The sequence below is a fragment of the Chelmon rostratus genome, chromosome 7 (assembly GCF_017976325.1).
Source record: "Chelmon rostratus isolate fCheRos1 chromosome 7, fCheRos1.pri, whole genome shotgun sequence".
NCBI lineage: Eukaryota > Metazoa > Chordata > Actinopteri > Chaetodontiformes > Chaetodontidae > Chelmon > Chelmon rostratus.
The window spans coordinates 18619345-18644961 of record NC_055664.1 but is presented as its reverse complement, the minus strand read 5'-3'; the positions used below and the strand labels follow the sequence as shown (position 1 = coordinate 18644961).

At 46.4% G+C, this 25617-nt stretch overlaps 1 protein-coding gene across 1 annotated transcript; it reads right to left on the bottom strand.

The window, feature by feature from the left end:
• Nucleotides 1-28: 28 nt before the first annotated feature.
• On the bottom strand, nt 29-25412 carry LOC121609725 (rho guanine nucleotide exchange factor 26-like). The gene is made up of 15 exons (XM_041941429.1): nt 25236-25412; nt 23216-24737; nt 22300-22351; nt 22054-22196; nt 20040-20096; nt 19380-19540; nt 16179-16331; nt 15882-16011; nt 15254-15328; nt 14811-14900; nt 13980-14131; nt 9023-9232; nt 2448-2518; nt 2146-2250; nt 29-1802 (listed from the first exon to the last, which is right to left on the bottom strand). The coding sequence occupies exons 2-15, from the start codon at nt 24641-24643 to the stop codon at nt 1660-1662; spliced, it is 2970 nt and encodes a 989-aa protein (XP_041797363.1). The 5' UTR covers nt 24644-24737; nt 25236-25412; the 3' UTR covers nt 29-1659.
• Nucleotides 25413-25617: the final 205 nt, after the last annotated feature.

Sequence of the window (25617 nt, the reverse complement as noted above, 5' to 3'; positions counted from 1 at the left end):
TTAATCAGAGAATACATGACAGGCCTCAGACAATTAACCTTTTATTTATAGTGACTGATTAAAATATATAAAGGTTGACTTAAGCAAGTTTCTGCAATATAAATCTGTATTTTGGAAAAGATACATGTTACAATTCAGGCTGTTTTACATATTTACATGTACACAGATGATTTACAATAGTTACAAGTCCAGGAAGTGATTGAAAGAAGATCAGTTCATGCTTCGACGTGTGGTATCACATAGCTAATTTTCCCTGAGTGCAAATGCAAAGCTTCGTCCGCTCTTTCTCGAGAGCCCGGATAGTCATGCCCCTTCCCGCTGGGTGCTCCGTCCGCTGCCGTCATACCTCGCTTCGTGTAGCTCAACAGTTGTGGTCGTCGTCTGGGCCGGAGCGGCGGGCTTGATAGATGGTGTTATCACCGCACTCTGACCGAGCCATTTGTTTCCTTTGGCTGGGCATGGCAACACTAAAAAAAGATGACTCACACCGGACAATCACATTAAAAGCAGGGCCGCTCCTCCCTCCGGGTCTCACCGTCAGCAGCGCACACAAATTAATTTCAGCTTGCCTCTGTAACATCACAGATATAAATCCTGAGGGGGGGATATTTATGTATACACCTCTGGCTGGCATCAAGTGTGTTTGATATTTCAGCCTGTCCAAATCATTGAGTGGATAGAGAGAAAAATGGCATTTGTGCCGCCAATGTAGGGTCTGATTCATGGTGTTGACAATAACTGGTGACAAATAACAAGATACAGAATAGACACTTAGCCCTTCTGCTTAGGCTGTGGATGACATATGAGATTATACCTCCCAGGTGACTACAATTCTTTATATTATCCAATTCATCATGACTTACTATTTACACAAAGTGCAACAGGCTTCACACACATAGCATTATTTTTTTTCTTCTTTTGCAGCTCTATTGTTTTTTTCTTGTAAATATCATAATAGTTTCACTTGTCACCAAATGCTACTTGCATGAGTTTCCAGACTAACCCACACGCTGTAAAGAAGCTGCCAATCCCACCCTTTAAAATCAGCATCTTCATAGCTACTGTTACTGGCAAAGCTCCCAATCACGTGGCCCGGGCCTCATTAACAAAGCACACATCAGGCTGCAGTCATTTTCACACTTCTTGGTCTACTTTACCTGCTACAGCGGTACTGTAGTCTTAATTATTACATTGCACGTCACTTACGCTCAAAAAATATGTTTGAAAAAATAAAACAATGTTACAAATTTCACACCAGCAGTTGTTATATAGCAGGGTGTTGAAAGCAGGGACTCTGGCAGTGGGTGTGAAGTTTTCTAACCGACCGGGGAATTAATGAATGTGACAGATCCCACTGCCGAGCCATCCCGCCCACACAGGGGCCCGTCGGTAATTAAGGAAATCTCTGTTCTTCCACTGTTTGTTCTGCACAGTCTTTGCTTTGAAACTTGGACAGTTTGCCTGATATTTAGTGGACGCTGAGCCACAAGTCTTCAACTTTATCCCACTGTAGAGTCCAGCAGCCAGGCATCTCCCATACTGGTCCCACGTGGTCCCTGTAGGCAGGTCACTGAACTCATTTGTCAGGGTCAATGACGTGTCAAAGGGTCTCTTTAACAGCTGAGAAAAGCCCCCTGTGGTTTAAGTAGCTTGCCCTGCTCACACATTAGTCTCCAACCCCTGCAGGCGGTCCATCCTCTGCATGTTGCGCTCGATGGTGGCCTGGCACGTGATTGGTTCGGCACACTCGGCGAGGAACCACCCCCTCTCTCCGTCGCGCAGACGCTCACCTTCATACCAGCCTAAGTGGAGAAATTGTATCGATGCGTGAAAACTGAAGCATGTGTCGTGTTCCTTTGTGCCACTGCTGACTCTCTGCTTTTGATGCTCACTGCTGTCTGTTCTTTAAGCCAGTTGCCATGGTCACCAAAAGGGAAATGACCTTTGGCCTCTGCATGTTTGTGTAGATTTAAAACCACATCTTCAAACAGGGATAAAATCTATCATGTGAAAGACAGATAGGTATTTGAAAGGAGAGAGTATGAGACTGCATGATGAAAGGACGCAGTTAAAACAGGTGGGAAATGAGAGGAATACTAAAGAAGGCGAGTGAGAAGGCAGGAGAGGCACTGAGAGCTAACGTACCGTCATCTACAGTCTGCGAGACCAGCACCACATCAGCCACCTGCAGGGACAACTCGTCTGGCTGCTTGGCTGTATAAGTTCTAATCACCTCCACCTGCATGACGTCTAGAACAACATAATAAAAACACAATAAAACACTTCATATAAGTTACGCTGGCCTTATTTAAATGTCTGAATTAACAAGCCAATTGTTTTGAAATCAATGTAAGAAAAACAATTCATCAAACGACCACAAGGTGGTGCAACAGGGTAAAAGTAGTGTCAGAGAGTGTGTGTGTGTGCATATGTGCGTTCGAACTCACTGGTTCTGTCCTGACACCTCTTGTTGTTGACATTCTGGCCCAGAGCACTGATCCATCGAGCGCGCTCGTTCCTGAAAGCACACAAACGAGTTATTAAACTGCTCCGGCACGAACAGGAGCTCTGAACGCAATGCAGAGTTTTAGGAATTTCAGAACTTGACAGCGCCGGGGAAGCCGCTCACCTCCTAAACTGTGGTTGAAGGAGTTTTAATTGTTTTAATTTTGCATGATCCAGATGTGGCACATGCTTTGTCACAGCTGTTTCTGAGATCGGCTACAAAGGGCAGAATCGATTCAAACCGAGCAGCATCGGACATCAAAGCAGGCTTGCATGCACACCAGCAAACAAGCTATTGAGGCAAATGGGATCATTTAGTCGCCCAGCAAGTTTTGCCTTCCCTCCCTCCCTCTCTCCCTTTCTGTCCCCCGTCAATGAGAGAACAGAGGAGAGTTTTCAGTGCAAGAGAACAAGCACAAAGGCTGATTTTCAGGAGGGGACAGACCTGCTTTTCCTTTCTCTCTCGTATGTATTTCATGGGGAAAAAAAAATGGGTGGAGTCGCATAGGTCAGATTCCAGGAAATACTATCTCTCATTTCACCTGTTCTACTGAAAGGAGGCGAGGGTGCAGAAAGGGGGTTCGGGAAATGAACCAGAGGGGGTTATCGAGGCCCCGTGTGACTCAGCAGATGGGTACAACATGCACAGACGCTCACGGACTGAGTGTGGACGCTCTTCATAAGGGCCTCAAACAGGCAAGTCCCATGAGTCAGACCTCATTATTGTGTTCCCATTGTGCACAACATGCTGGTTTGATCTTTTTCAGGTCACACAAGCTGGGAAAAAAGATCACGTCATCCCTCAACAACCAACTTGACTGTGTGAAATTACCAGTAACTTTTATTACCATTACTGAGGATGAAATCAGTAACTTTATCATGGCTGATAAAGTGCGACCTTTGAGGTGGATGACAAATTTTTTACAGTCGATGCCTACCAGGTCAGTAACACAGCTTCCTAGGCTCATGGTCCAGCTGGGAAATACTCACTCACGCGTACAGTGACATCAATCATTTCTTCAATGCCTATTTTTCTATATTCATATTTGGTGTTTGTTTCAAGCTTTCCTGGAAGTTATTTATTTCCAACCTGTTGACAAGTTTTTCCTTATGTGAGCCGTTGCATTCAGTAATGCTTTCAGCCATGCTAGCAGGCAGTATAGTCAAGACAATTAATGCCAACAATGACGATGCTAATAAGCAGATGTTTGGCAGATATGAAGTTTCTTGTGTTCACAGTCTTAGTTTAGCATGTTAGCATGCTAAAATTTGGCATGACAAGAGTCCTGACAGGGACATTTCAGTCTGGACTGACTGACCAACACTGCCATCCACAGAGCTGTGCTGCTACCGTGGCTGAAAGAGAAAAATAAAAGAACAACATTGTTGCCAGGCAACATCGTATCCACATTAGTCACTGATGAGCAGGAGCAGCGAATCTTCATGTGGTTTTACATTTTAAGCTTATAATAGTCCAAAGCACACAATAGAAAAAAAGGAGAAAGGTGGAGGAGGTAAAATGAAGGAGGCCAGTTTCTTTACTGAAACCAGGAGGCTGTATTCTATCTCATTAAGTGTCAGAGACAGTCACTGATCAGTTGACAGGCCGATAGCCTGGTGATTAAAAGACGGGACATCCCACGAGGAAAAAAAAACTCTTCCAGCGTCCGAGCTGCTCTGTGGGAAAGGCAGCTGCCGCTCCTCGCTGCTGACAGCTGGACACACATGGCGTCGGTCAGATGCATGTGCACATACATGATCGCGCCATCGTGTTTCTCACGCTGAAACAGCTGTACACTTTTATCGAAGCTATGAATGCGGGTGCATTCGGCGTATCGAGCACTGGCGCAAACACGTGCGTTTGAGAGGCGCTTAATGGTTATCCGCGGGATGCGAGGAGCGTACGGAGAGAGGCTCAGGTAAAAAAAAAAAAAAAAAAGCCTGTGACAGTGGGTTTGCATGCAGGCATAGGCACAAACAGCAGGTGCTCGGCCTCTTCCCCTCTGGACGGCTACAGGCCTGTGCAGGATCGGCCTATTCATGGTAGTAAAGCTCCCTCTGCCTTTAACCATTCATCGCAATGCGTGAGAGAATGCCAAGAATCATAAATCTATTGTCAGAGGTTCTTGTTTCACCTCTGAAAAGCGAAGAGGCCTCGCTGCTGCACTGTAAAACCTCTTTCACACACGCAGATAAAGAGCGATGACAGCCTCCTTCTAACCCTCCTTCCTCAGCCAACTTCAAATCACCACCAGACCTCTGTTTTCATCTCCCCCTCTCCTCCTAGCCCTCTCTACCCACTCCCATCAATTTGTTTACGCTCAACCAAGTCCCTCCCTTGTTTCCACTTAACCACAGGTCAGAACGGCATTCGGGTACAAAAAAAAAAAAAAAACAACATCCCACTGCCTGGAGCTGTCCGGCCAGGGAAACTCCCAGCAGAGGGAATGATTCCCATCAGCAAGTTTCCCGTTATCATATAAACGAAAGCAGACATAGTAAGAAAGTGAAAAACAATAACAAGTGAAATGAGAGTTTAAAAAAAAATCAAAAACAATGCCAAAGTGTGCAACAGAAGTCCAGACTCCCTCCTCCGGTTGGGGCTGTTGCGTAACCGGCGCTGCTTTGTGTCATAGCTGCATATCTGACTAACAGAACTATTTTGCTGCAGAATTCTGTAGCTGCTCTGTTCCACTAATAGAGAAGCACTATTCACTGAGTCCGGACAGGACACGGCATCGGGGTCACGGGGAAGGCGCGCTGACATGCTCGCACCAAACAAAAGGACACAGAGAATAAGAAGAGAATCAGCCAGAGAGGCTGTCGAGAGAGCTGCCACACAGGCGTCCTTGTGCCATCTCCGATCCAGCTGTCTGTCTGAATTCCTGACGTATTACGTCACCGCTGCGGTCAGTCAGAGATCCGCCCGTCGCACGTGCGCTTCCTAAGACCCCACGCAGCGATGCACGGGTGCAGGTGAGGCATCAGGTTTGAGGGTCAGCAGGTAGAGGACGAATGGAAGTGAAAGCAGAAACGCCCACGCTGACCAACATGAGGAAAAAGTCCAATTCTACCACTTTCATTTCCACAGAAAAACACAGACCTGCCCTCAGCGAGAATGTGTGGAATTTCACATCGGAGCCTGACTTGAGCTGCTTTTAAATTCAGTAGTGGAGGGAGCGATTTATGCAATACAGCCACTCGCCGTTTCCCCCCAGGCAAAATGATTAATTAATTTCACCTGTAATGTTATTATCTGGGTCATGTGATCACCTCTCTTTGGATGTTGCTACAATATAGACAAGGCCACACCTGTGAGGTTTGTTTTTACAACAGCACCTTTTAATCATTTATCCACTACAATGAAGGCTTTTTTAAATATTTCCTTCCTCGTTTGTTTGCTCTGACACTCATTAACAGATATGTCGCGCACAACGCAGGTCTGCATTTTTGTGGTCTTTCCCTTTCGAAGTGTGACAGCAAGCAACAAATCAGCTGACTGTCCCATCCAATCAGCAGCTTCCTCCCCAGGCTTTCCAAACCACTCGTTCAGGCTTCTAAACAGTGAGGATTTGCTGTTTTTCTGTACTTTCTATCATTGCCATTTGAATCTGTTTTGGACCATTAGTCAACCAAGAACAAGCTATTTAAAGGTATACTATGCAGGATTTATGAAGTCATACAAAATAATCCCTCTCAATCACGACCCAGTAGAAGTGTGTGGCGGTGTATTCATCTGCCCTCTACCTACATTATCTTCATTTACTTATGTCGCTAAGGTCAGGATGTTTCCGGGTGTCAACCTTTAGGTAGGTGTGCAGCTCCCAGCCAATAACAGCGCGCAGGTGAGGTAGCGACCAGGTGCCAGACCATAAGCAGCACGTATTCAAGGGGAATCTATGAAAATTCCTGCATAGTATACCTTCAAATTCAACACGTACACTCTGAAATGTTGTTGTTGTGACTAAACAATCAATGTTTAGTCACAATGTTCTGACTAAACAATCAATTTATGTAAAAATAACTGATTAATCAATAGTTGGAATAACTGTTCGTTGCTACCCTGCCTGTTACTCAATCAAAATAAGCTACTTGCAGACGTCTGGGTACTTGTGTGAGACATTTTACTATTTTTTGGCATTTTATAGATTTAACGATTAATCAAACTAATAAGCAGTTTAACTATTAATGAAAATAATCATTAGTTGCGACCCTTGACTCCGCTATTTCCCTGAGAAAGCCTCAATACTCGTTATTGTCCTCACTACTTCATTTAACTCTGATAGAAGCCCAAAATAGGCTGACTAATGTAACACCACTTCCATGTGTCATGTTGGGTTAGATCACTAAATTGGGATGAATGGCCTGAGGAAGAGGAAGTTATTCTCTGGTCATCACAAACAAAGAGCAGACACTGGCTGCTGTCTGAAAGATGAGACACGGGACTGTGAAGAAGAGTCGGGGGGGAGGGATAGTCGTGGGAAACGGCCCACCTAACAATGGCCCGCTGCTAGGCAGCGGCCGAAACAATGCCTAGCAACCATTGTAACAATGGCTTGTTGCCAGGGTCTCCTCTCCTCAGCTCATTCAGCACTACAGTGAGTAGAGCGCTGCACCCTTCACACACACACAGACCATTACGACTAAGCCAAGGGCCCCAAATCCAAGCTATTAAAGGAGGGAGTCTAGGGGCTTTCCACAAGAACACACACTAGACAGAGGGGGCAGTTAGATGAGGAGACCCCTTCACGTACACGTACATGGGCAGTGTATAAAGCTCAGTGGGCAGCGTATTTAAGTCAAGTCACTAAGATTGCCTCCTACGCGAGAGCACAGCAGCCACTGCAGTCGCTTTGTCAGTGTTTCACTTAGCAACAGCATGGGGGCTAATATCGGTGGTCCACACTGCTATTCAGCAATAAATCTAGCTTTGATTTTCAGTAGCAACAGGGAACGACAAATGGTGCAGAGCAGATGTCCAGTAGTTCAGCGGTTCCCCTGCAAGGGTCACACAGTGAGTCAAAGGAGTCGTAAGCTTAAAAAAAATCACTCACAACAAATGTACTTCTGCCACATATGTTTTTTTCCTCGTGAAATTCTGTATAGTTTCACACATTCAGGCCTTCTAAAAAATGATCCCAATGACACGCAACGTTTCATGAGGGGTCACACGAGGACATAGATGGATCGTAGTGGTGGAGAAGCACTGCAGTAAGTGATGTGGAAGGGTGTTCCAGGACGAACGCAGCTGCATCTTAATTTACATCGCAAGTCGTAAAGCTGCACCAGTTTCTAACACTTTCAGGCGTTTGTCTTCATTCAAACGCTCCTTTGACATGTTTGTGTCCGGCGGTGATCTGTGCACCTGTGCCATCTACTCAGGAGGCCTTGAAAATAACGTATTCTTTGAACTGGCACCTTGGTGCAAGGCTAACATGTTTAAATCACCACAGTATGTACTAGCGGAACAGATGCGAAAAACAAACAAAAAAAAAAAGTGTTTTGCACAGTGGAGCTGAAACCACACCTTCTATAATGACAATACAGAGGGAGGCTCTCAGACTACACAGGAATGAGGAGGAACGGGGCGCTGTGCATATGAAAACACTCCTTAACAAAGCCTTGAACCGCAGCAAATAATTACAGTGAAAACCGAGTGTGTGTGCGTGTGTGCACACGGCCTGCAAATCCACGCTGCCTAGAACAAATAAACCCTGTAGGAAGCCCAATATATGACAGATCCCCTTTGTTTGTGCGGGTTATATAATCTATCTAAACAACCTCGCTTTTCACTCTGTTTACTGTACAAAGAGAGATGGAATTGGGGGGTTCGGTCTGGGCCGTACCCACACGGCTACAGGCATGAATTTCAAGGAACTTCAAATCTTCTATTTGTAGGTCGGACGTGTGAGCAATCACTCACGCTGCACATGCAACAAATTTCAGCTGCAACCAGCGGACTTTAAACAAAGAGGGCTGCTTTCACCAGAATAGACGGCCGGGTGGGAAGACGCTCTGTCAACAAAGCAATTATCCGGTACGGCCGGCCTGTGCGAGAGCACCACTGCAGACAGTGTGACTGTGTAACAGACTAATAAACTTCATTTCCTGGGTCACGTAAACAAGCAGCGGTGAGGCTCGGGCTTTATCTTGAGAATAGATGTAACAAAATATCCCTGTGACCTGAAACAAGAGCTAAGGAGAGAGGGGTGATGGGATTTTCTTCCCTCGAGTTAAAAAGCATATTAGAGCACATAAAGGAAAGATAAGGGAGTGGGAGTCTAGTACAAGGAGGAGAGTAGGGCTTAGTCTATGTTTTATACAGACCATAAGAAAAAAAAAAAAAAAACTGAGACTTACTCTGCTTTCTTGACTGCAAAGCAAACTATCAAGCCTAATGACTGGCCTACTAATGCGATGGTGCAGAGGAATGTATTGTCAGCAGGATCTCGTAAATCTGTGACTGAAACGCAGCGCGGCTAACAGGGACGAAGGTCACAAAAAAAACTGCACTCACAGCAACTCCGTCCCCAGGATCATCGGAACCTTTTCGCCGGAGTGGTTGCTGCGGAAACGCAGGCGGAAAAGGTGGTTGGCGCCGGCCTGCCTCGAGCTCAGCATGCTGGCGGTGCTTCTGACCGGTGACAGGTTGAGGTCCTCGGGCTGGCAGGAGCCCACCCAGATCTGGTCCCTGAGAGCGTAGTCTATCACGGCGTAGCTCTCCTCACTGAAAGACAGAGAGAGCTTCAGTAAACTCACTCAGGAGGATTTTTCCTGGAACTGTATCTCACCGGACAGGAAAAACAAAACAAATCAATCAGAATGTAAAGATAAAGCTTTCACTGGGTTTGCTTTGAGGCCGGTTTTAAATATGCAGATATTCAGATACACTTTTGGCTGGTTTGGTTGGTACTCAAACATAAACATGAATTCAGCTGCTTTTCACCCCTTTTTTCAACTTTCCTAACAAACATTTAGACAAACACCAGTATCATTTAACAGACAGTTGCTCCTCATTTTTAATTTTTTGGGATGGTTCGTGCTTCTCTCTTCCCAAACGGCTGCTGTGGTGGTCTGTTGAAAACCCCACAACTGGTGTAATCTGCCCTTCAGCCCCAAATTCTGCAGTCTGCATTCCTGTTTCTGTCCCTCATGGACATGGTTCACCAGCCACCAACACAAAATATACAATGCTGCTCTTGTTATTTTGTTTTCCCAGTATTATATTAAATCCTCTTATTATAATATTAAATTATTATTACAAATAAATCTTCCTGCGATAATGACAACTGAGTGCAACATTACATTTAAAGCACACAGTACTACTTTTTTATTATTCATGTGTATCCACCGCTACACCATCCACCCCCTCTGACACATCAGATTTAAGCTCACTGTTTTCAGCAGAGATCTGGTTTCACTGTAGCTCAGCTATTCAGCCCCTGAGAGGCAAGAGGCTGAGTGGTTAATCGAGTTCACCTGGATTCATAAATCAGGCGTCACATTACGTCTCAGATTCTGTGCCAGTCAAAAGTCCAAACATTCAGCTGTATGCATGTCCTCACACTAAATCAGCTGCCCCCCGGCTTCTTTAGTGCATGCCTACATTTCCCGTGAGTGCCCCGTTACCTGAGCAAGACCCCGTGTCTAGCAGTGCACAGAGTTAGTTAGAAACATCTGGAGCGTGTGTTTGTGCGTGTGTGTGTGTGATGATCGTGCTCTGGAACAGGGCTTAAGTCAAGCCCACATGTGTTTTATCAACCTGAGACTGAGACAGCAGCCAAGCGGAGGAGCTACTGGACAGGAAACCAGCTTCTAGGGAGCCAGCATGTCCATTAGTGCTCAGATTCACACACACACACACACACACACACACAGGAGCATGACTGCTTGGAGAATCCACTGTCACGGCTGGGAGGCTCTCAACAAGGTACAACTGCTACCCATCAGCCACTATTGTCCCCCTGTCAATCAAGTTAAAGCACGCTGCCCACAAGCACTCAGACCCCTCAGTGGAGGAGAAAGACAGCACAGGGAGATACAAATCAGCTGAGAGTGGAGGGGTGGGCCGAAACTGAGCATGGACAAGAAAGGAGAGTGTGTTCGCGCCAAAGCTGCATCCATCTGTAACCACGAGCTGCTCAGCATGCCAGTTGACCACACTGACCTGAAGCTTAACAGAAAAGGCCCGCATTTTAGAAATACACTTATTTGCGTTCTTGTTGAGAGCTAGAAGAGAAGATTCACACCACGAGCAGGCAGGAGTCACTTAGCTCAGCCTAACAAGAAGACTGGGAACAGGGGGGCAGCTCGCCAGGCCAGAGTGTCTCCGTGTAAAACCGCATTTTTATCGAAGGGGATGATAAATGGATAAAGTAACAGATTTTAATATATCAAGTATTGTGAATGGATTGTATTCTTGGTTTAAGGGTTTTTTTAAAGTGTAAAAAAAAAGCCTTGAAATTGCCCTAAAAACATGAAAAAAAAATGGGTACATGTAATGTTATCTTGTGTAATTAACCCATTAAAAAAAACCCTTGAACTAAGAATACAATCCCTTTAAAATCCATTAATTTAATTTAATTGATTTTCACTTGAGAACATTCATGAGTTCCTCCAGATCATCCCAAACATTCAGAGGTAGAATAGCAGAACATCAGCATTTTGGCTCCTGGTTGCCCTACAGGTGAAATGCCTGGAATGCCATTCACATGACAGTGGGGAGTGGGATGGGTGGGGAGACTGCGTGTTTGCGGGGTGAGTTTTCTCATGTGTGCGGCGAGGAGGGTATGCAGTGCTGGATTATTGCTAAATAGACGAATGATCGTTGAGATGTGCTACATCAAAATGTGTGAGAGAGACGTTAAAACCTGAAACAATAGCGGAAAGAAATCCAAGCTGCTGTTTGGCCATCTCCCGAGCTACTTCACACAGAGACGAACGCAAAACCTTGCTGGAATGTCGGCCGGCAGAGATAACGAAGGCATCTCCGTGTCATCACAACTGTGCCAGCTGCCATCTTACCAGTGTACAACCAGTTCTTCAACAGGGAGGCAGACTTAACACAAATCCTCAGAGAGATGCCGAGATAAGACTCCAAGTCAAGCATGAAGACAGACACACAGACACACAGACACACACACACAAACGGTTAGTAGGAGTGTTGAGACTATAGCATAGTCAAACAAACAGAAGGAGGGAGGAAAGTGGGATTAGAGACTTGCACGCACGCACGGCAAAAAAAACACCACAAGGTCATGACTCCTGAAAAGAAAGGAAAAGGACAGAGAGAAAAACTAAATAAAAATAAGAGAAGAGAGAGGGATATAAATCTCGACCTTAACAATACAGAATGTTTCCACGGTGCCAGGCTTCGCACAGGAAAAAGGGGGGAAGTGAAGATGAGAGAGAGGAGCCAGCTGGTGTGGACTCAGTGTTATGTAAGTGTTCCTGTGAACCAGAGTGCAGCAGATCAACACTTTCCCCGCTGCGTGACAATAGCCCAGTCTGACATGGGCTTGGTTTCCAATAACCAGCTCCACTCGGGATCTAGTTCAAAGTTGATCAAATAAGCAGATTTATTGAGCTGGGCGTCACTAAAGTAATCTTTGCCGCTATACGGCTGCACCTAACAATTATTTTCACTGTTAACTGTGCTAACTTCAGGATTATTTTCACAATTAATTGTTTGCTCTGTTAAAAGTCAGAAAATAGTTAAAAAAAAAACAAAGATATGTGATTTACAGCCACATAAAAACAGAGACGAGCAGCTAATCCTCACAATGCAGAAACCGAAACTAGAGAATCGGTGACACTTGTGCTTCAGGAATGACGCCCATGATTAACCGCTTATCAAAATAATCATCATTACTCAAGAACCTTAAATGCTGAAGCAACACAGACTTAGATTTGATAGATAGTAGAACACAGGGAGGCACCTTTGCGCTCTCTTTCCTCTGAATGTTAAGAAATGCAGGCCTGGACAACTGAAAACACTCTCAGGGCACAGGTGTGTTTTCTCTCTACTGTGCACGTGGTGTGACCTTTGCACCTCTTCCCTCTGGTGTTTATGGTATTCCTAGAAGTGCGAGCTTATGAAAAAGGAGGTGCAGAATTCAGGATTCAAGCACGCAGCGTTATTGCGTTTGGCAACAGAAGTGCGGCCAGCCGCTTGTAAGCTGTCCCCCCTCACGCCCCGAGTCATGATGGTAAGAGAAAGAGCTATTAGATCATTATGTCTAGGAGGGTTTGTGACCTGGCTGTGCCTGGCTAGCCCCCCCGTACCCCTGGTGTGCTTCTGTTTTGATTACTGCAGATGGAGTGCAGTGGAGTAGCGTGCCACAGCAGGGCTCCAGCGCTCCCCGCGGTACAAACCAATATTATAACAGCTTCTCCCATTCAAGCACACACACACACGCACAAATACACACTCTGATTCCGGAGCACTCCCTTTCCCAAATCCCTCTTCCAAACACAGGCCCGACACCACGCACTGCTGGAGTCTGCCGTCCCGGATCAGATTCCCTGAAAAATATCACATGGTATGTTTCCTTTCTTTCTTTCTTTTTTTTTTAATGATTCTTAGGAATTCTCAGTCTGCGAGTGGCGGTAAAATCAGTTCCAGACGCAGAGGGAGATGGACGGGAAGGGATTTTTTTTTTTTGAGCAAAAATAGACACACTTGTGTGCTACACAACCACACTACACACACACACACGCAAATGAAAACCATATCATTTCAAGGAAGTCCTCTTTATGGCTCGCTTCATGGTTTCGCCCAAATACTGGAGGAAACAGAGGAAGGGAAAGCAGACTCACTACCAGGCTGACGATAAGCAGGTCTACTCGCTCCAGGTGATTCATGGCAGCAGGACGTGTCGAGACCTCGACAACTTTCAGAAAAACAGGCTCAGGTTCATCATGCCAAGCCGCAGCAGGTTCAGGTAACTGCACCTGTTCAGCTTAATGAACACACCCATACAGCGTGGAAGATCAGCCTGACTCTGCAGTGAGTCTGCGGGTGTCAATCCCTCTTTTTACTTCGAAAAAAATCTTCCTCAATCCTCCTGATAAAGACCTCACTTTGCGACCGTGAAGGTGAACAGAACATATTTGATGCGTGATGTTTTTTGCTAATCTGAAAAATTAGCCAACCCGTGACTCAAAACCGCGATATAATCCAAACAGTGACTTCTGTGATCCTCTTCAGCAGGGACCTCAGTGATTGTTCCTCATCTCAACGGGATCATTTTCCAGGACAAGTTAAAACATGAGGATGGAGAAGACAAAATGACACACCCTGGGCTCAGGGTCATGGTCACATGTGGTACACACATACACACACACACACACACAGTGTTGTCACTCCAAAGGGTTTTGGTTACACTTTCACCCTCAACATGTCAGAACAGGTGAGTTATGAGCAAAGCCTACACACCGAGGCCACACTCACACCAGCTAAATCATAGACTCACCTCTTCTTCCTGGTGACGATGAAGACGTCGTTGAAGAGGAAGAAATAGACCTGTTGCCGTGACGTCCGCTTGAAGAAGCTGTTGTCCTCCACAAACGCGGTCAGCTCACCTCTCTTTACCATCCACCTGGAGGACGAGACCAGCGGGAAAGGCTGGAGGAAGAGAAGAAGGCGATTGTGGTAAACAGGAAAGGGCAATAAATCGAACCACATGAAGTATTTTCTGCCTGTGGTGTTGGCGCTGTCAGGAAATGCATGTGTGAACAGCTGGCTGTGCAGGCTGAGAATATGTTCGCTAGACATCTGGGGATCCCAGATGTGCCAACTGCAGAGAGTCAGAGGGATCAATACCACTCTGTAAATACGAAGCTACAGCCAGTAGCTGCCTAGCTTAGCTGAGCATGAAGATTGGAAGTTAGATGGATGTTAGCAGTTCTTCTGAAATGACTGAAAAAATGAGATTCAATGTCATAAGAAGCCCTGTGGTACATCTGGAAAAAAAAAATCTGTTTGGTGTTACTTTCAAAAACACATTGTGTGTATCCTTGAGGTCCAAAAAATGACGTTGTGAACCCTACTGGCTAACAGTCTTCTTCTTTTTCTTTCCTGCACTTGCTGACATGTTGCCTTTAATTAGTGAGCTTTAAATGTGTTGGTAGCCAAAATTTATGACCTTTACACAGAGCCAGGCTGTTTCCCTCGTCTGACCATCTGATCTGATGGTGCTTACCCATCTTCTCCTCTAAGGTGCTAACCAGAATTATGTCGTCCTCAAAAGAAATCCAAAATGCAAGTGTGTAACAATCTGACGTATTTTATGCCATGTTCATACCTTGATCTTGAACTCCAGCTGAGAGTTGATGGTGTACATCATTTCTGTTCGCTCCATTGTGCGAGCTCCTTCATTACACTTTCTTACCACCTGCTCAAACACACAAACGCATCCACACACACACACACACACACACACATACAGTGTCTGTTAATCACACTGTATGGCTAGCAGCTTTTTTTCATGTTGCATCAGTGAATTCTAAAATACCTGCATGCTATTGATTGATGTGCTGAAATTTACCAAGCACGAGAAGTGCTGCGAATTTGCTTCTGCAGCCTAATCTCTGTGTCATACGTCTAAGGCAAGTCTCCTAAGGCTTAACATCCCTATAGCAACACATACAGATATAAGATGTGTAGATGAAAGTGAAAATCTATGAAAGCATAAAAGCCAGAGTGAGTGTGTGTAACATTTCCAGTTGACTCCTTAAAGTCACGTACCTTGCTGACTTCTTGTAAAGCCTTCTTACACTCTTCATATTGTGCAGAGTCTTTCGGTATCTTCTGACAAATTGTCTACAACACAGGGAGTCAGGATGCAAAATCAGTGGCACTAATTTAAAATCTAAAAAACCCACATGAGACACACTCATGCACAAAAACCCACAACAATTCATTGCACCCATGCGTACCACATGCTATCAAAAGCATGATAAAATATTGATGCCCGAAGAACGCTGTGGGAAGAAGTGAATTGAAACCAAACTTTCTCAGGATCCAAAAGCCTCTGAGTGTGCAAGCATAAACCCCAGAGTCCCCTGGGAGACACTGAGAGAAGACGGGAAAGAGGAGGATGAAAGTAGAGCAAGAGAGAGGAAGAAAGGGAGGCACAGTGGGGACAGAATAATGTGATGCCAAAGGAAGCATGAAACCGAAGAATAAAAACATTAAAAGAAAGGAGGAGGAGTTAAGCCAGTTAAGATTATTAAGAAATGACGTGAGGTCACACAAACAAACAAGCATTCTACATATAATGAGTCAGGGCGGTATGAATAAACAAACTGTTGCACAAGAGGGAAAATCTTGGAATTCCAAAGCTCCTGCTACTGTATGTCTTGAATGCACTCACGTCCATGAGCAGGGGCAGGCGAGTGATCCTCTGCATGGGCAGGATGAGGAAGGAGATCATGGGGAGGTTCCTGCAGTCTGGGTGGCCCTCTATCCTGGTCAGCACCTCCTTAAAAACTGGATTCTTGGACCTGCAAGAGAGGTCGGAGGCAGATTGGGTGTTCAGAAAAAGAGAGAGAAAAGAGGGAAGAATGAGCGGGAGGGAGGCACGCCCTGGTTATGTCAGAACAGTCACGTTGGTTCAAATCCAGAGGTATGATAAGAGCAGATCTGTTTGCGTGTTTGCTCGGTCACTCACACCAGCCTCTGCAGGGTTCTCTGCTGGTAGACCTCATTGGAGCAGTATGTGACGTAGGGGTCAAAGTTAGACTGAGCATGCTTGCAAACGATGTCGCTGATGTCATCGATCACTATGCTCTGTTGGTGTCTTTCCTCCAATTCCTTAAAGAACCTGAACACAGGAGAAATACAGGTTAGTGTGTCAGGCATTCATACCATACATGGTAACAGCTTGAGTCAGACGCATCAAATCATGAGTCATCCCACACCGGGGAAAATATAGGATACAGTGACGGACACAAAGTCAGGAAGGCAGGAAGCACCAGCAACACCTTTCGTCTAAACCCGCAGCAAGATCACAAAAGAGGAACTCCCCGCCTTCTAAAATAGACATAGCCTACCATTAACCATAACACAGAGGCTTTTCCTCTTCCTGAGCACCACCAGATGGCCGGTTCATCGGCACGCCACATGGCCAGCCTCAAGAGAGTAAGTGTTTTAGCATGCAGGATCCAAGGTGACAAACAGGAAGCTGTCGCACAGACACAGGACGCTGACCTTGACTGGTTGGACCGAGTTTGAGCTCATCTGCAAAAGCACCTCTAGTACCCTCACCCAGCCCCTATCTACTCCACACACACCGTGCTTTGACTATCTATGGGAAACAACGGTTCTTGTGACCGAGCAGCCTTGCAGCCAGGCCTGACCTTGGACTCTTTGAACTATAGCCTTTCTACTGAGGGCATGAGCGCGCAGGATAGCGGAAAACGCACAGGACCATGTCCTAAAGGCGCATTCTGGGCTTTAACAGTTCAAGGCTGCTCAAGTTCAGGCTGTGCTCCCTCCTGGGGCAAAACTCGCTGACCCCAATAACAGCATGGTGTCATGAGGGAAGAGGTCAAGAGCGGAGTTAAATCAGGGTGATGGAAAAAAAGGGATATGCCTAAAGTTCGGCTGCTAACTAAGAATTTGAAATGAAAATGAAAGGGTTCTTTCGAAACGTATCAGCCGTCAGAGACAAGCTCCATCCATGTCACAGTGTTACAATAATGAAAGATGCAGTGAATGAGGTATGTCAAATCCCAAGGCTGCAAATGAAATACAATCAGCAACACACCTGCATTTAAAGCAGTCAACAGCCCTCCCACTCACAATCACACAGAGACTACACTGAAGCCTGCAGGTAGAGCGATACTTTTCTTTGAGACTCAACGCAGAGCCTGACTGTCTGTTGCAAGTAAAACATCTTGTTTAACCCGTGCTGCAAGCCAATCTTTATCTCAAGAGCTGCCGTCCCTGTGACTCTCTGCCCTCCACTTTCCTCCCTCAAGCTATGCAGGTCTAAGTATTTAGGTGGGGAGGGTAAACTATCACAATAACGTGTGTGGCTGGTGTATAGGCGTGGGAAAGGGGAGTGAGATGGGCTGCAGCACGTCTGAACGCAGGAAGGAATTGCTGAGGAATTTACAGATACCATTCACCACTCGTGAAAAGAGGTGGAAATAAATGTACAAATACTGTCCATGTCAATCCGTACGTGTCTAATAAGCTGCATGAAGTGAGGAGTAATATCTGCAGAAGCTGTTTTTCCATCCTGATAACAGAGATAAGTCATGTGGACGGCATACTGTATGCAACGGCCCAGCCCCCTCCCCTGCAGGGCTGCAATCCCTGACATGGAATCCTTGAGCAAATGTCATGAACAGTTGCACAAGGGCGGCTGCCACTACGACAGCCATGATCAAGTAAAACTCAGCAGATGGTGTTAAAAAGGCTTTTCACGCTCACAGTTTCCAGCTCTGGGTAAACTCACAGCAAGGCGAGCCTAATTTCATGCTTAGATTTATTTACACAGAGCTTCCAGCAAGTCGCCGGTTGAGGGCTCACACTTGAAAATTAGCACCCAGGGTATTCAGAGCAATCAATTCATTTGATCTGGCTATGCTGATTAGACATCGGAATGTCACACTGCTTTGGTTCCAGCTGTGGTTTAAGGTGCGAAATCAACACTGGGTTTCTGAGATTAACCCTGAAAACTCGGCAACAACTTGTCAGCAGAGCGGCCTCGCTAAACTTGGGGCTAAGGGAGGTAAGGTGTGAGAGGAGTGTAAACCTTGGACTAAGTGTGGAGTCTTAAGCAGGCTTGCAGACTGACATCACTGCAGCAATAATTCACAGAAAGACTGCCAGGGTGAACAGTTTCAGATCAGCATTTAAGGCTGTTATAATGAACACTGACCTGAGAATATTCACACACTCAACAGCTGTATCGTAGCTGCACTTGAAGCCATTATCATATTGATTAGTTAGATTGGTAGATAGATTAGATTAGTTAATTAGATTCTCACAGAAAAACACGAAAAAAGATTCCATGATTAAAAGCTACGACACGTATGAACCTAACAAAGAACATATGGCGCCTGAAATTCTCCTGTCAATCATTTGCAGTAATAATGGAGGCAGCTGAAACGCAGTAATTGCTGAAGCAGCAGTCTCAACTTTCATGGCCTCCCATGCATGAGCGTTTCCATCAGTTTATGGGATCCTTGGAAGTTCACGGTTACCTGGCCATGAATGTGATTAAACAGTCCGCACGCATGCACCATGAATCATGATGGACGGCTAAACTCAGAGGGCTCGTAGCAGCAAATTCTGGCAATTGCATTTTCCTTACGCTCACCTATAAAAACAGGCAAAGGACTGACACGTCCACCGAGGAATGCTCGTGCTGATGATGCAGCTATAATTACGCTAAATTGTTCTTTTGTTCTTTGTTTCATTCAACCTGCACCTCGCTTCTTCGCTGGCTCTGCTTTCCGTCTATCAGTATGCGACCTCACATACGCACAGAAAAGTGCTGCCTACCCACGATCCCTCACACGCTGAAAACAAGTCTGACTGAAGCTGGAGCATCAGGCTGGAAGAATGGCATCACCATACAGTAAACAGTGTTTACAGACACACCTCATAGGGAATGAGCGTGGTCTGCCTATTGTTGTGCTGTTAAACAGGAAAATGATGTAGCTCATTAGCCAAAACCAGACACCACAACACTGATAAGACTCGCAAGGAACATGCAAGAGCAGGCTAAAAATACCAACCACCATGTAAAAAACAATACTTATGATAAGCCCTGGTCACTGGGAGGGCCAAACATGAAAACACATAATAATAACACGCATCTGATAACAATTCAACCAGCAAAGTTACACACACTCACTTTTTGCTGGCCTCACAGACGTCGGCGATGTTGGAGAAGAGGTGGTGGTGTTCAGTCTTGGTCATGGCCTCGCTGAGCTCTGCAGAGTTCTTGAACATGCGGATCAGGATCTCCAGACTGTGCAAGTACGAGTGCTCCGACGAGATCACCTCAAAAATGGCCTGACAAAGGGCAAGAGGGGGCAACCGGGTGGAGAGAGAACTCATGTTTGTTATCCCCACAATATTCAGTTTATTCCATCCATTTGCGACTTTGCATGCTTCATTCACCCCACTAGATCCCGACTCACCGACTGCTCTGTCATGAACGTGTTTGACACACCTGTACTCTATGATCATGTTTGGAATGCTATCTAAAACCTGCATCATCATCACATCACTCATCAGTCTTGTCATTCTTCTAATGGTACGAATTCAGGTAAATATTTATTGGAACATCTGTCCTTCTCCTCCCCTCTACAATGCGTCTGCCTTAAATATACAATCATCCATGACGTACATTTCCTGCTGTGCTCCTTTAATGGCTTTTTTATTGGTCTGGACCGACAATGGGCAGCCATACTCCCCCAGTGCTTGCTAACTCTTAACTCTTAACTGCATTAAGCCAAAACTGGATTATTTGCACTCTGAACCAAACAAAAGTCTGAAATATGGTTCCCACCTCTTGTCTTTTGCGTTCCTCCTGACTCATCCGGTCAGACAGACCACTTTTCTTTACCTAAACAGAAAACAAAATTTGTGACAGAAAAAAGGTTAAAGCCACGAAAAGATTTCAAATACAAAGTTGCTTGACTTCTCTGATGTTTTCATGCTTGGGCCTCTGCATTTCTAGCAGTATGTGTGTGTTTGTAAGTTTGCCTGCGACTGCTGTCCTCACACACAAAGACAAGAGCACTTTGCATACCATGCTGAACACAGAGCCAACAAAGTTGTTGTAAAAAATGGGAACAGAGAGATAAAGGGGCACGAGTGGAGGAATAGGCGCCTGTTGCATCCACAAAACTCTAAAGGTAAAAAGGGAAGCTCTGTCATACACAGGGTGTACTGTAAGCTTAAAAGAAAAGCCCATGTGCATGTTGGTATGTGGCTGGCGGGAGTTGGTCCTGAGTAATTTGAATAAGACTGAAACAAAGACATCTTCTGGAATGGACTGGGTGTGGAGTGCTGTTGAATTAATGAGCCTGTGGTTGCTTCGTCAAACTGAGGGTATGGTTGGATAAAAAAAAAAAAAAAAACATGCCTGCATCTCATGTTTCGCCAAATTTAACATATATGACCCTGACACATTCTCATTATGCTTTACCAGATCCCACATGCAGGCAGAAATCCTGAGAGGCCATCTCTCCTTACCTCCACTAGCTTCTCATATTGTTTTGGTATAAAGGCACACAGAAGCAATACCGCACCTGGAGGAGCCCTCCTCCTCTCTAGTATCTGCCCGGCAGCCCTCGGCAAACAATGAGAGCAAACAAACCCGCGGCAGACCAAACATCTTCCTTCCTATTCCTTTCACACACACCCGTACATCCACATTATCATTTCTCTTGCTCTTTACTTTCCCTTCTGCCAAACGTTCAGCATCGTATCAGCGAAACCAGCTATCGAAAGGTTTTAGTGTGCTTGCAACTCTGCGCCCTGTCATGCCAAATGAACTTTACCCTGTTTTGCAGTTTCAATGGGTGTAACCGAATCACAGTCAATTAGGTATCATTATTCAATAGTGACTTATAAGTCCTTTCTTCCTGAGTGCGAGGAGACTTGCTGGGACGACAAGCCTCACATGAAGACAACTTGTATATCTGGTTCTTGGCTTAAACTTCTGAACTGAGTTAATTTCCGATCGCACCGGTGCCAGCACTAACAAAATCTGAAAGCTGAGGAAGGACCCTGCAGTGTTACATCATGTACCGTCTGGCCGAACGCGTTCACGCTCGCAGATCCACAGCTGTAAAGCAGCTGCGGTGGAAGAGGAGACCGACTTTGGGAGAGTCCGGGTCAGCCCTGTTACGTCGGACTCTGAAACTGGATTAAAAAATGACCAGAGAAATGTTCTGAATGTTCTCTACTCTAAATCCAATTTCGCTTTATCAGGGTCTGTGTGCATATTATTCTCTGCCCAGCAGTTTCAGAACTAATTGTAATTGCCTCCATCTATGCCCTGGCCTGTTTTTGCTCCCGCACACTCCCGCCTCAACAAGCAAACAAACAGATGAGAATGGCTAAGTACAAAACTAAATTAGCTCATTCCCTTCCTCTGTATTCCTCCATCCCTCCATTCCGATCCCTAACGATATTATGCAATGCAGAGCCACCGCACTTCTCCGTAGACGCAACATTTTCAGCATATTTGCAGTCTGACGAGTACGGAGAGTTTGCCAACAGGCTGGCATTAGGCCCGGCAGTGCTTCCAAGACTTCCTGTGGGTCTGGCTGACTGTCTGCCGCCCTGCCCACCCGCGTCCTCGACGAAATGCTCCTGCACTCCCTGATAAACAGAGTGAGGGGCAGAAGAGGACAGAAACAGTGGGAGGGTGGGTATGGACTGTGGCCAAACTGGATATGACAGCATTCTTCAGAGCACGATCATTCCAAGACTCCACGGGCACAGCGCTGAATGTACGCCGTATGTGTCAGCGTGAGAGAAAGGGTTAGAAAGATGCAAGAATTATGTCTGACCACACTGAGCTGGCTCCAGGAGGTACGTATAGGCCGGTACTGCACCACGATGCCGGTATCAGGTTTGGGCTCTCTGGAATCGGCGTCCTCGTCAGAGTCATTATGTAAGGCCTTCTCCTGGTAGTTCTGGTACAGCTCCTCCTCTGAAACACAGATCCAGCATGTTGAAGTTTGTTTAAGAGAGAGAAAAGGGCGAGGAAAACAGGCGCTAGAAGAGTGAAAACAAAACAGGCAAGCATTTCTCACCCTCACTGTCAAACGTCCGCTGCGGGGTCAAAACTTTCTTCTTATCCGGACTCTGTAAGGGAAACGCAGCACAAATGTAAAGACTTGGGCAAACACTGAGGCACCAAACAGGCACACACACATTGTTTAAATGAAACAGGCTCTTGCACCTCGGTCACCTGTCCATGACCTGCCCGTGCCCCCTCTGGTGACCTCCTTCATTGACCCCTGTCTAATTACAGAGCCACCGTGTGTGTATGTGTGGGCACGGTGTCACATTACGTCATACCTCCTAACAACCACATTAATTGTTTCCTTGTAAGGCCTTGTCCCAAGTGCTGCTGCTGCTAAGTTTGTTCCACAATACCCAGTCTGTGTCCCCACCCCCCCACAATAAGGAAAAGTCTAATCGTAGTGCACGATCAAATAGAAACCCATCGGCTGGATTATGATTAACTGAGTGCAGAAATCTCGATCTGCTACAGCAAAGGAAGCAAAATAAAAATGAAAGGCCAAAGTTCACAGGGCATTTAAAGGGATGTACATGTGCACTGGTTGCCAAGTTCAGCAACAGGTACTCATGAGGGATTTGCTTTGCAGATGAAGAGTAAAACTTTTGGCATTCATTTCAGTTGCAAAAAGCCAGTTGGGTACTGGCTTTTTTAACTGAAATGAATGCCAAAAGTTAGCTCATATTCTATATAACCAACAAAAGTCCATCCAGACATGTACAAAACAGCAAAAGTCAGACCTTTACACTTTAAGTCAAAACTGGCCTCTTTTTAACTGTCTCATGAAAAAGCCATCAAACTAATAGAAGGTTTTTTGTATATTGTGGGAGATTTCAACCCTTTTTTCTTCAACAGCATCAATGTTTGTTTCTTAAGTGCATCCTTGAACCCACCACTATCTTTTTTGGACTAAAAGCTTTACCCACCTTGATTTTCCCACTGCTGGTTGGCATTTCTGTCCCAGGGCTAGAAGGCTTTGAAATCCCAGGGCTGGCACATTTGGGTGTCCCGGGACTCGCAGGCTTGGCTGTTCCAGGGCTCATGAGGCTTACACTGCCAGGACTTGCTGGGCTGACTGGTGAAGCTGGATTACCCCCATCTAACCCTTTGATGACAGGCTGGGACAACTGAAGGGCCTTTGGATCCACTGACGGGACCTCTAAGTCTACTCCACTCACCACGGCCCTCCTGTAGGACGTACTCCTCAGGCCTCGTCTTAGTGCCCCCGGGCTCTCACTGTCTCCATCTGTCCCCTCATTGCGTCCGGTAGAAAAGTAGGTTCCTGTTTCCACCATGCTGAGGGCTTTCAACGCTCTCTTGGAATGATCCAACCCAAGCAGCCCCACTAAACCTGGGCCTTGCTGCCCAGAGGGAGGCGCCTTGTTCTGGCGAACATCGGATGCTAAACCCTTAGGAATGAGCTGCTGGGTGCCCATCTTCAGGGCAGCAGGGCTGTGGGTGCTGAGGACGATGGAAGGGGAGACAGATGGAGAAAGGGAAGGAGAGGGCGAGGTGGAGGAGATGGAAGAAGAGGAGGAGGCATGCCTGGTGTCCCGTGAGGAGGCGGGCGAGGATGAGGACTGTCTGAGGAGGGCCTGTCCTCTCTCTGCTGGCGACGGGGAGCGTGGGGTCGGGGGGTCTGAGGAGGTGAGGGAAGAGAGGGAGGGGATGCTGGAGGTTGAGCTGTGGGAGGGGGTGGGGGTGGGGGTACGCCGGGCTGGAGGAGAGGGGCTGGATGTGCATGAAAGTAAGGACAGTTCATTGTGGTTATACCTGTTGTTGTTGGGAGTTCGTGGAGGCAGGACGGGAGAGGAGCGGTTCAGAGGAACAGCTTCAGTCGAGGGTGAACTCTGGTCTTTCTGCGAGCTCAAACTGAACGGACTGGACACGCGTTTCTGAGGGTCCTGGAGATGCTTCTCAGACCAGACTGTCCCTCCATTGCTGCTTTTCTCCCTCTCGCAGTCTCCGTTACACACTCTATTGTCCAGCGAGGCCGATCTGCTTTCCTCAGACCGAAATTTTGCCAATGAGAAGAGTCCGTTGGAGAGGTGTCCGATGCTGATGCTTCGGACGACTCTGGATTTCCTGGAGGGTTTGTGCAGAACGTGCTTCAACACCACAGTGTTCTTGCCCCAACACGGGGGTGTGACCACCAGTCTCTCAGCAGGCTGGCTCAAGGTGAACGAAGACCTGTTGTCCTCCACGGGGAGCTCCGTCCTCATGACCCCATTTATGTGGTAGCTGAAGGGTCGTGGTCTTGGTTTGCTCGAGTCCTGGGGTGTTTTGTCCGTGCGCCGTTTCCACAACGGGGTGATGTTCTTATTGGACAGATCCACATCATTGCCGATATCCATGGTCGTGGAGTGCCTGCGTCCTCTTCACTATCTGTGTCCAAACCCACAGGTCACAGTGCAAACACTGCAGCCCTGCAGAAAACTGATCTCACCCCTGAAGGGTAAACAAAAGAGAGGGATACCAATCAGCGTGAAAGAGCTCAGAGCAGTGTCCAAATTCCCAAAGTTTACTTATTAACAGGGACTCAGTGCAGACACTGGCAGCTAAAACTTAAGAAACACAAAGAGTGAGAAAGTTGTTGAAATGCGCAAAAACAGAAGCCAAACCAGCAAAGACATCTGATAATCCCTTTGTGTGTGTTCACTGAGGTGAAATGGCCTTATTACAAGCACAAAGCTGACAGGGGATTGTTAGCTGGGAGCAATCACTGTAATATTGCGGAGGGGAAACAATGGTCCGCCGCAACAGTGATCTCAGAGACCAAGTTTTTATCTGCTGTCACTTAAAAATCCCAGCCTCCGTGCTCTCCTGCTGGCGTGTATCCGTACAAACATCACTACAAAAGAGAGAGTTTCGGATTCAGCTGGAGAGGTAACCAGCTCTTCAGAAGGCTGCCTGTTCAAAAGTGTTGAAAGTGTTGGTCCAACTTACCTCAGATCAGTCGGATCTGCTGCAAAATGCGGTCATCGTGCCTGCGCTCTCCGGCCGAATAAACTCAACCTAATGGGCTTAATCCGGCATTGGCGCCGACACCGAGTAAAGTTCGTGAAAGCAAAGTTGGCGCCGCGGAGAGACCAAACTTTGTGTGGATCGTGTGGTCGAGTGAGCGGCGACCGAGCGCGTCTGACGCGCCGCTGAGCGCGCCGAGGAGTTTCTATGACGAGGGGGAGGAGGAGGAGATGGAGGTGGAGGGAGGGGAACACAAGTGAGAAAGATCGAGTTTACAGAAACTCACATCTACAAATACCGTTTCCAAAGTGGAGGGACGCATTTTAATTTCCCACGCACTGTTTAATAAAGTTGCACAAAAACT

Excerpts from the sequence above, each read along its gene's own strand:
- LOC121609725 (XM_041941429.1), bottom strand. The coding sequence starts at position 24,643 with ATGGATATCGGCAATGATGTGGATCTGTCCAATAAGAACATCACCCCG. Across the intron at positions 2,251-2,447 it reads GAGGTGTCAGGACAGAACCA|ACGTCATGCAGGTGGAGGTG; the intron begins GTGAGTTCGAAC and ends ATGTTGTTCTAG. Across the intron at positions 1,803-2,145 it reads CTCGCAGACTGTAGATGACG|GCTGGTATGAAGGTGAGCGT; the intron begins GTACGTTAGCTC and ends TTCTCCACTTAG.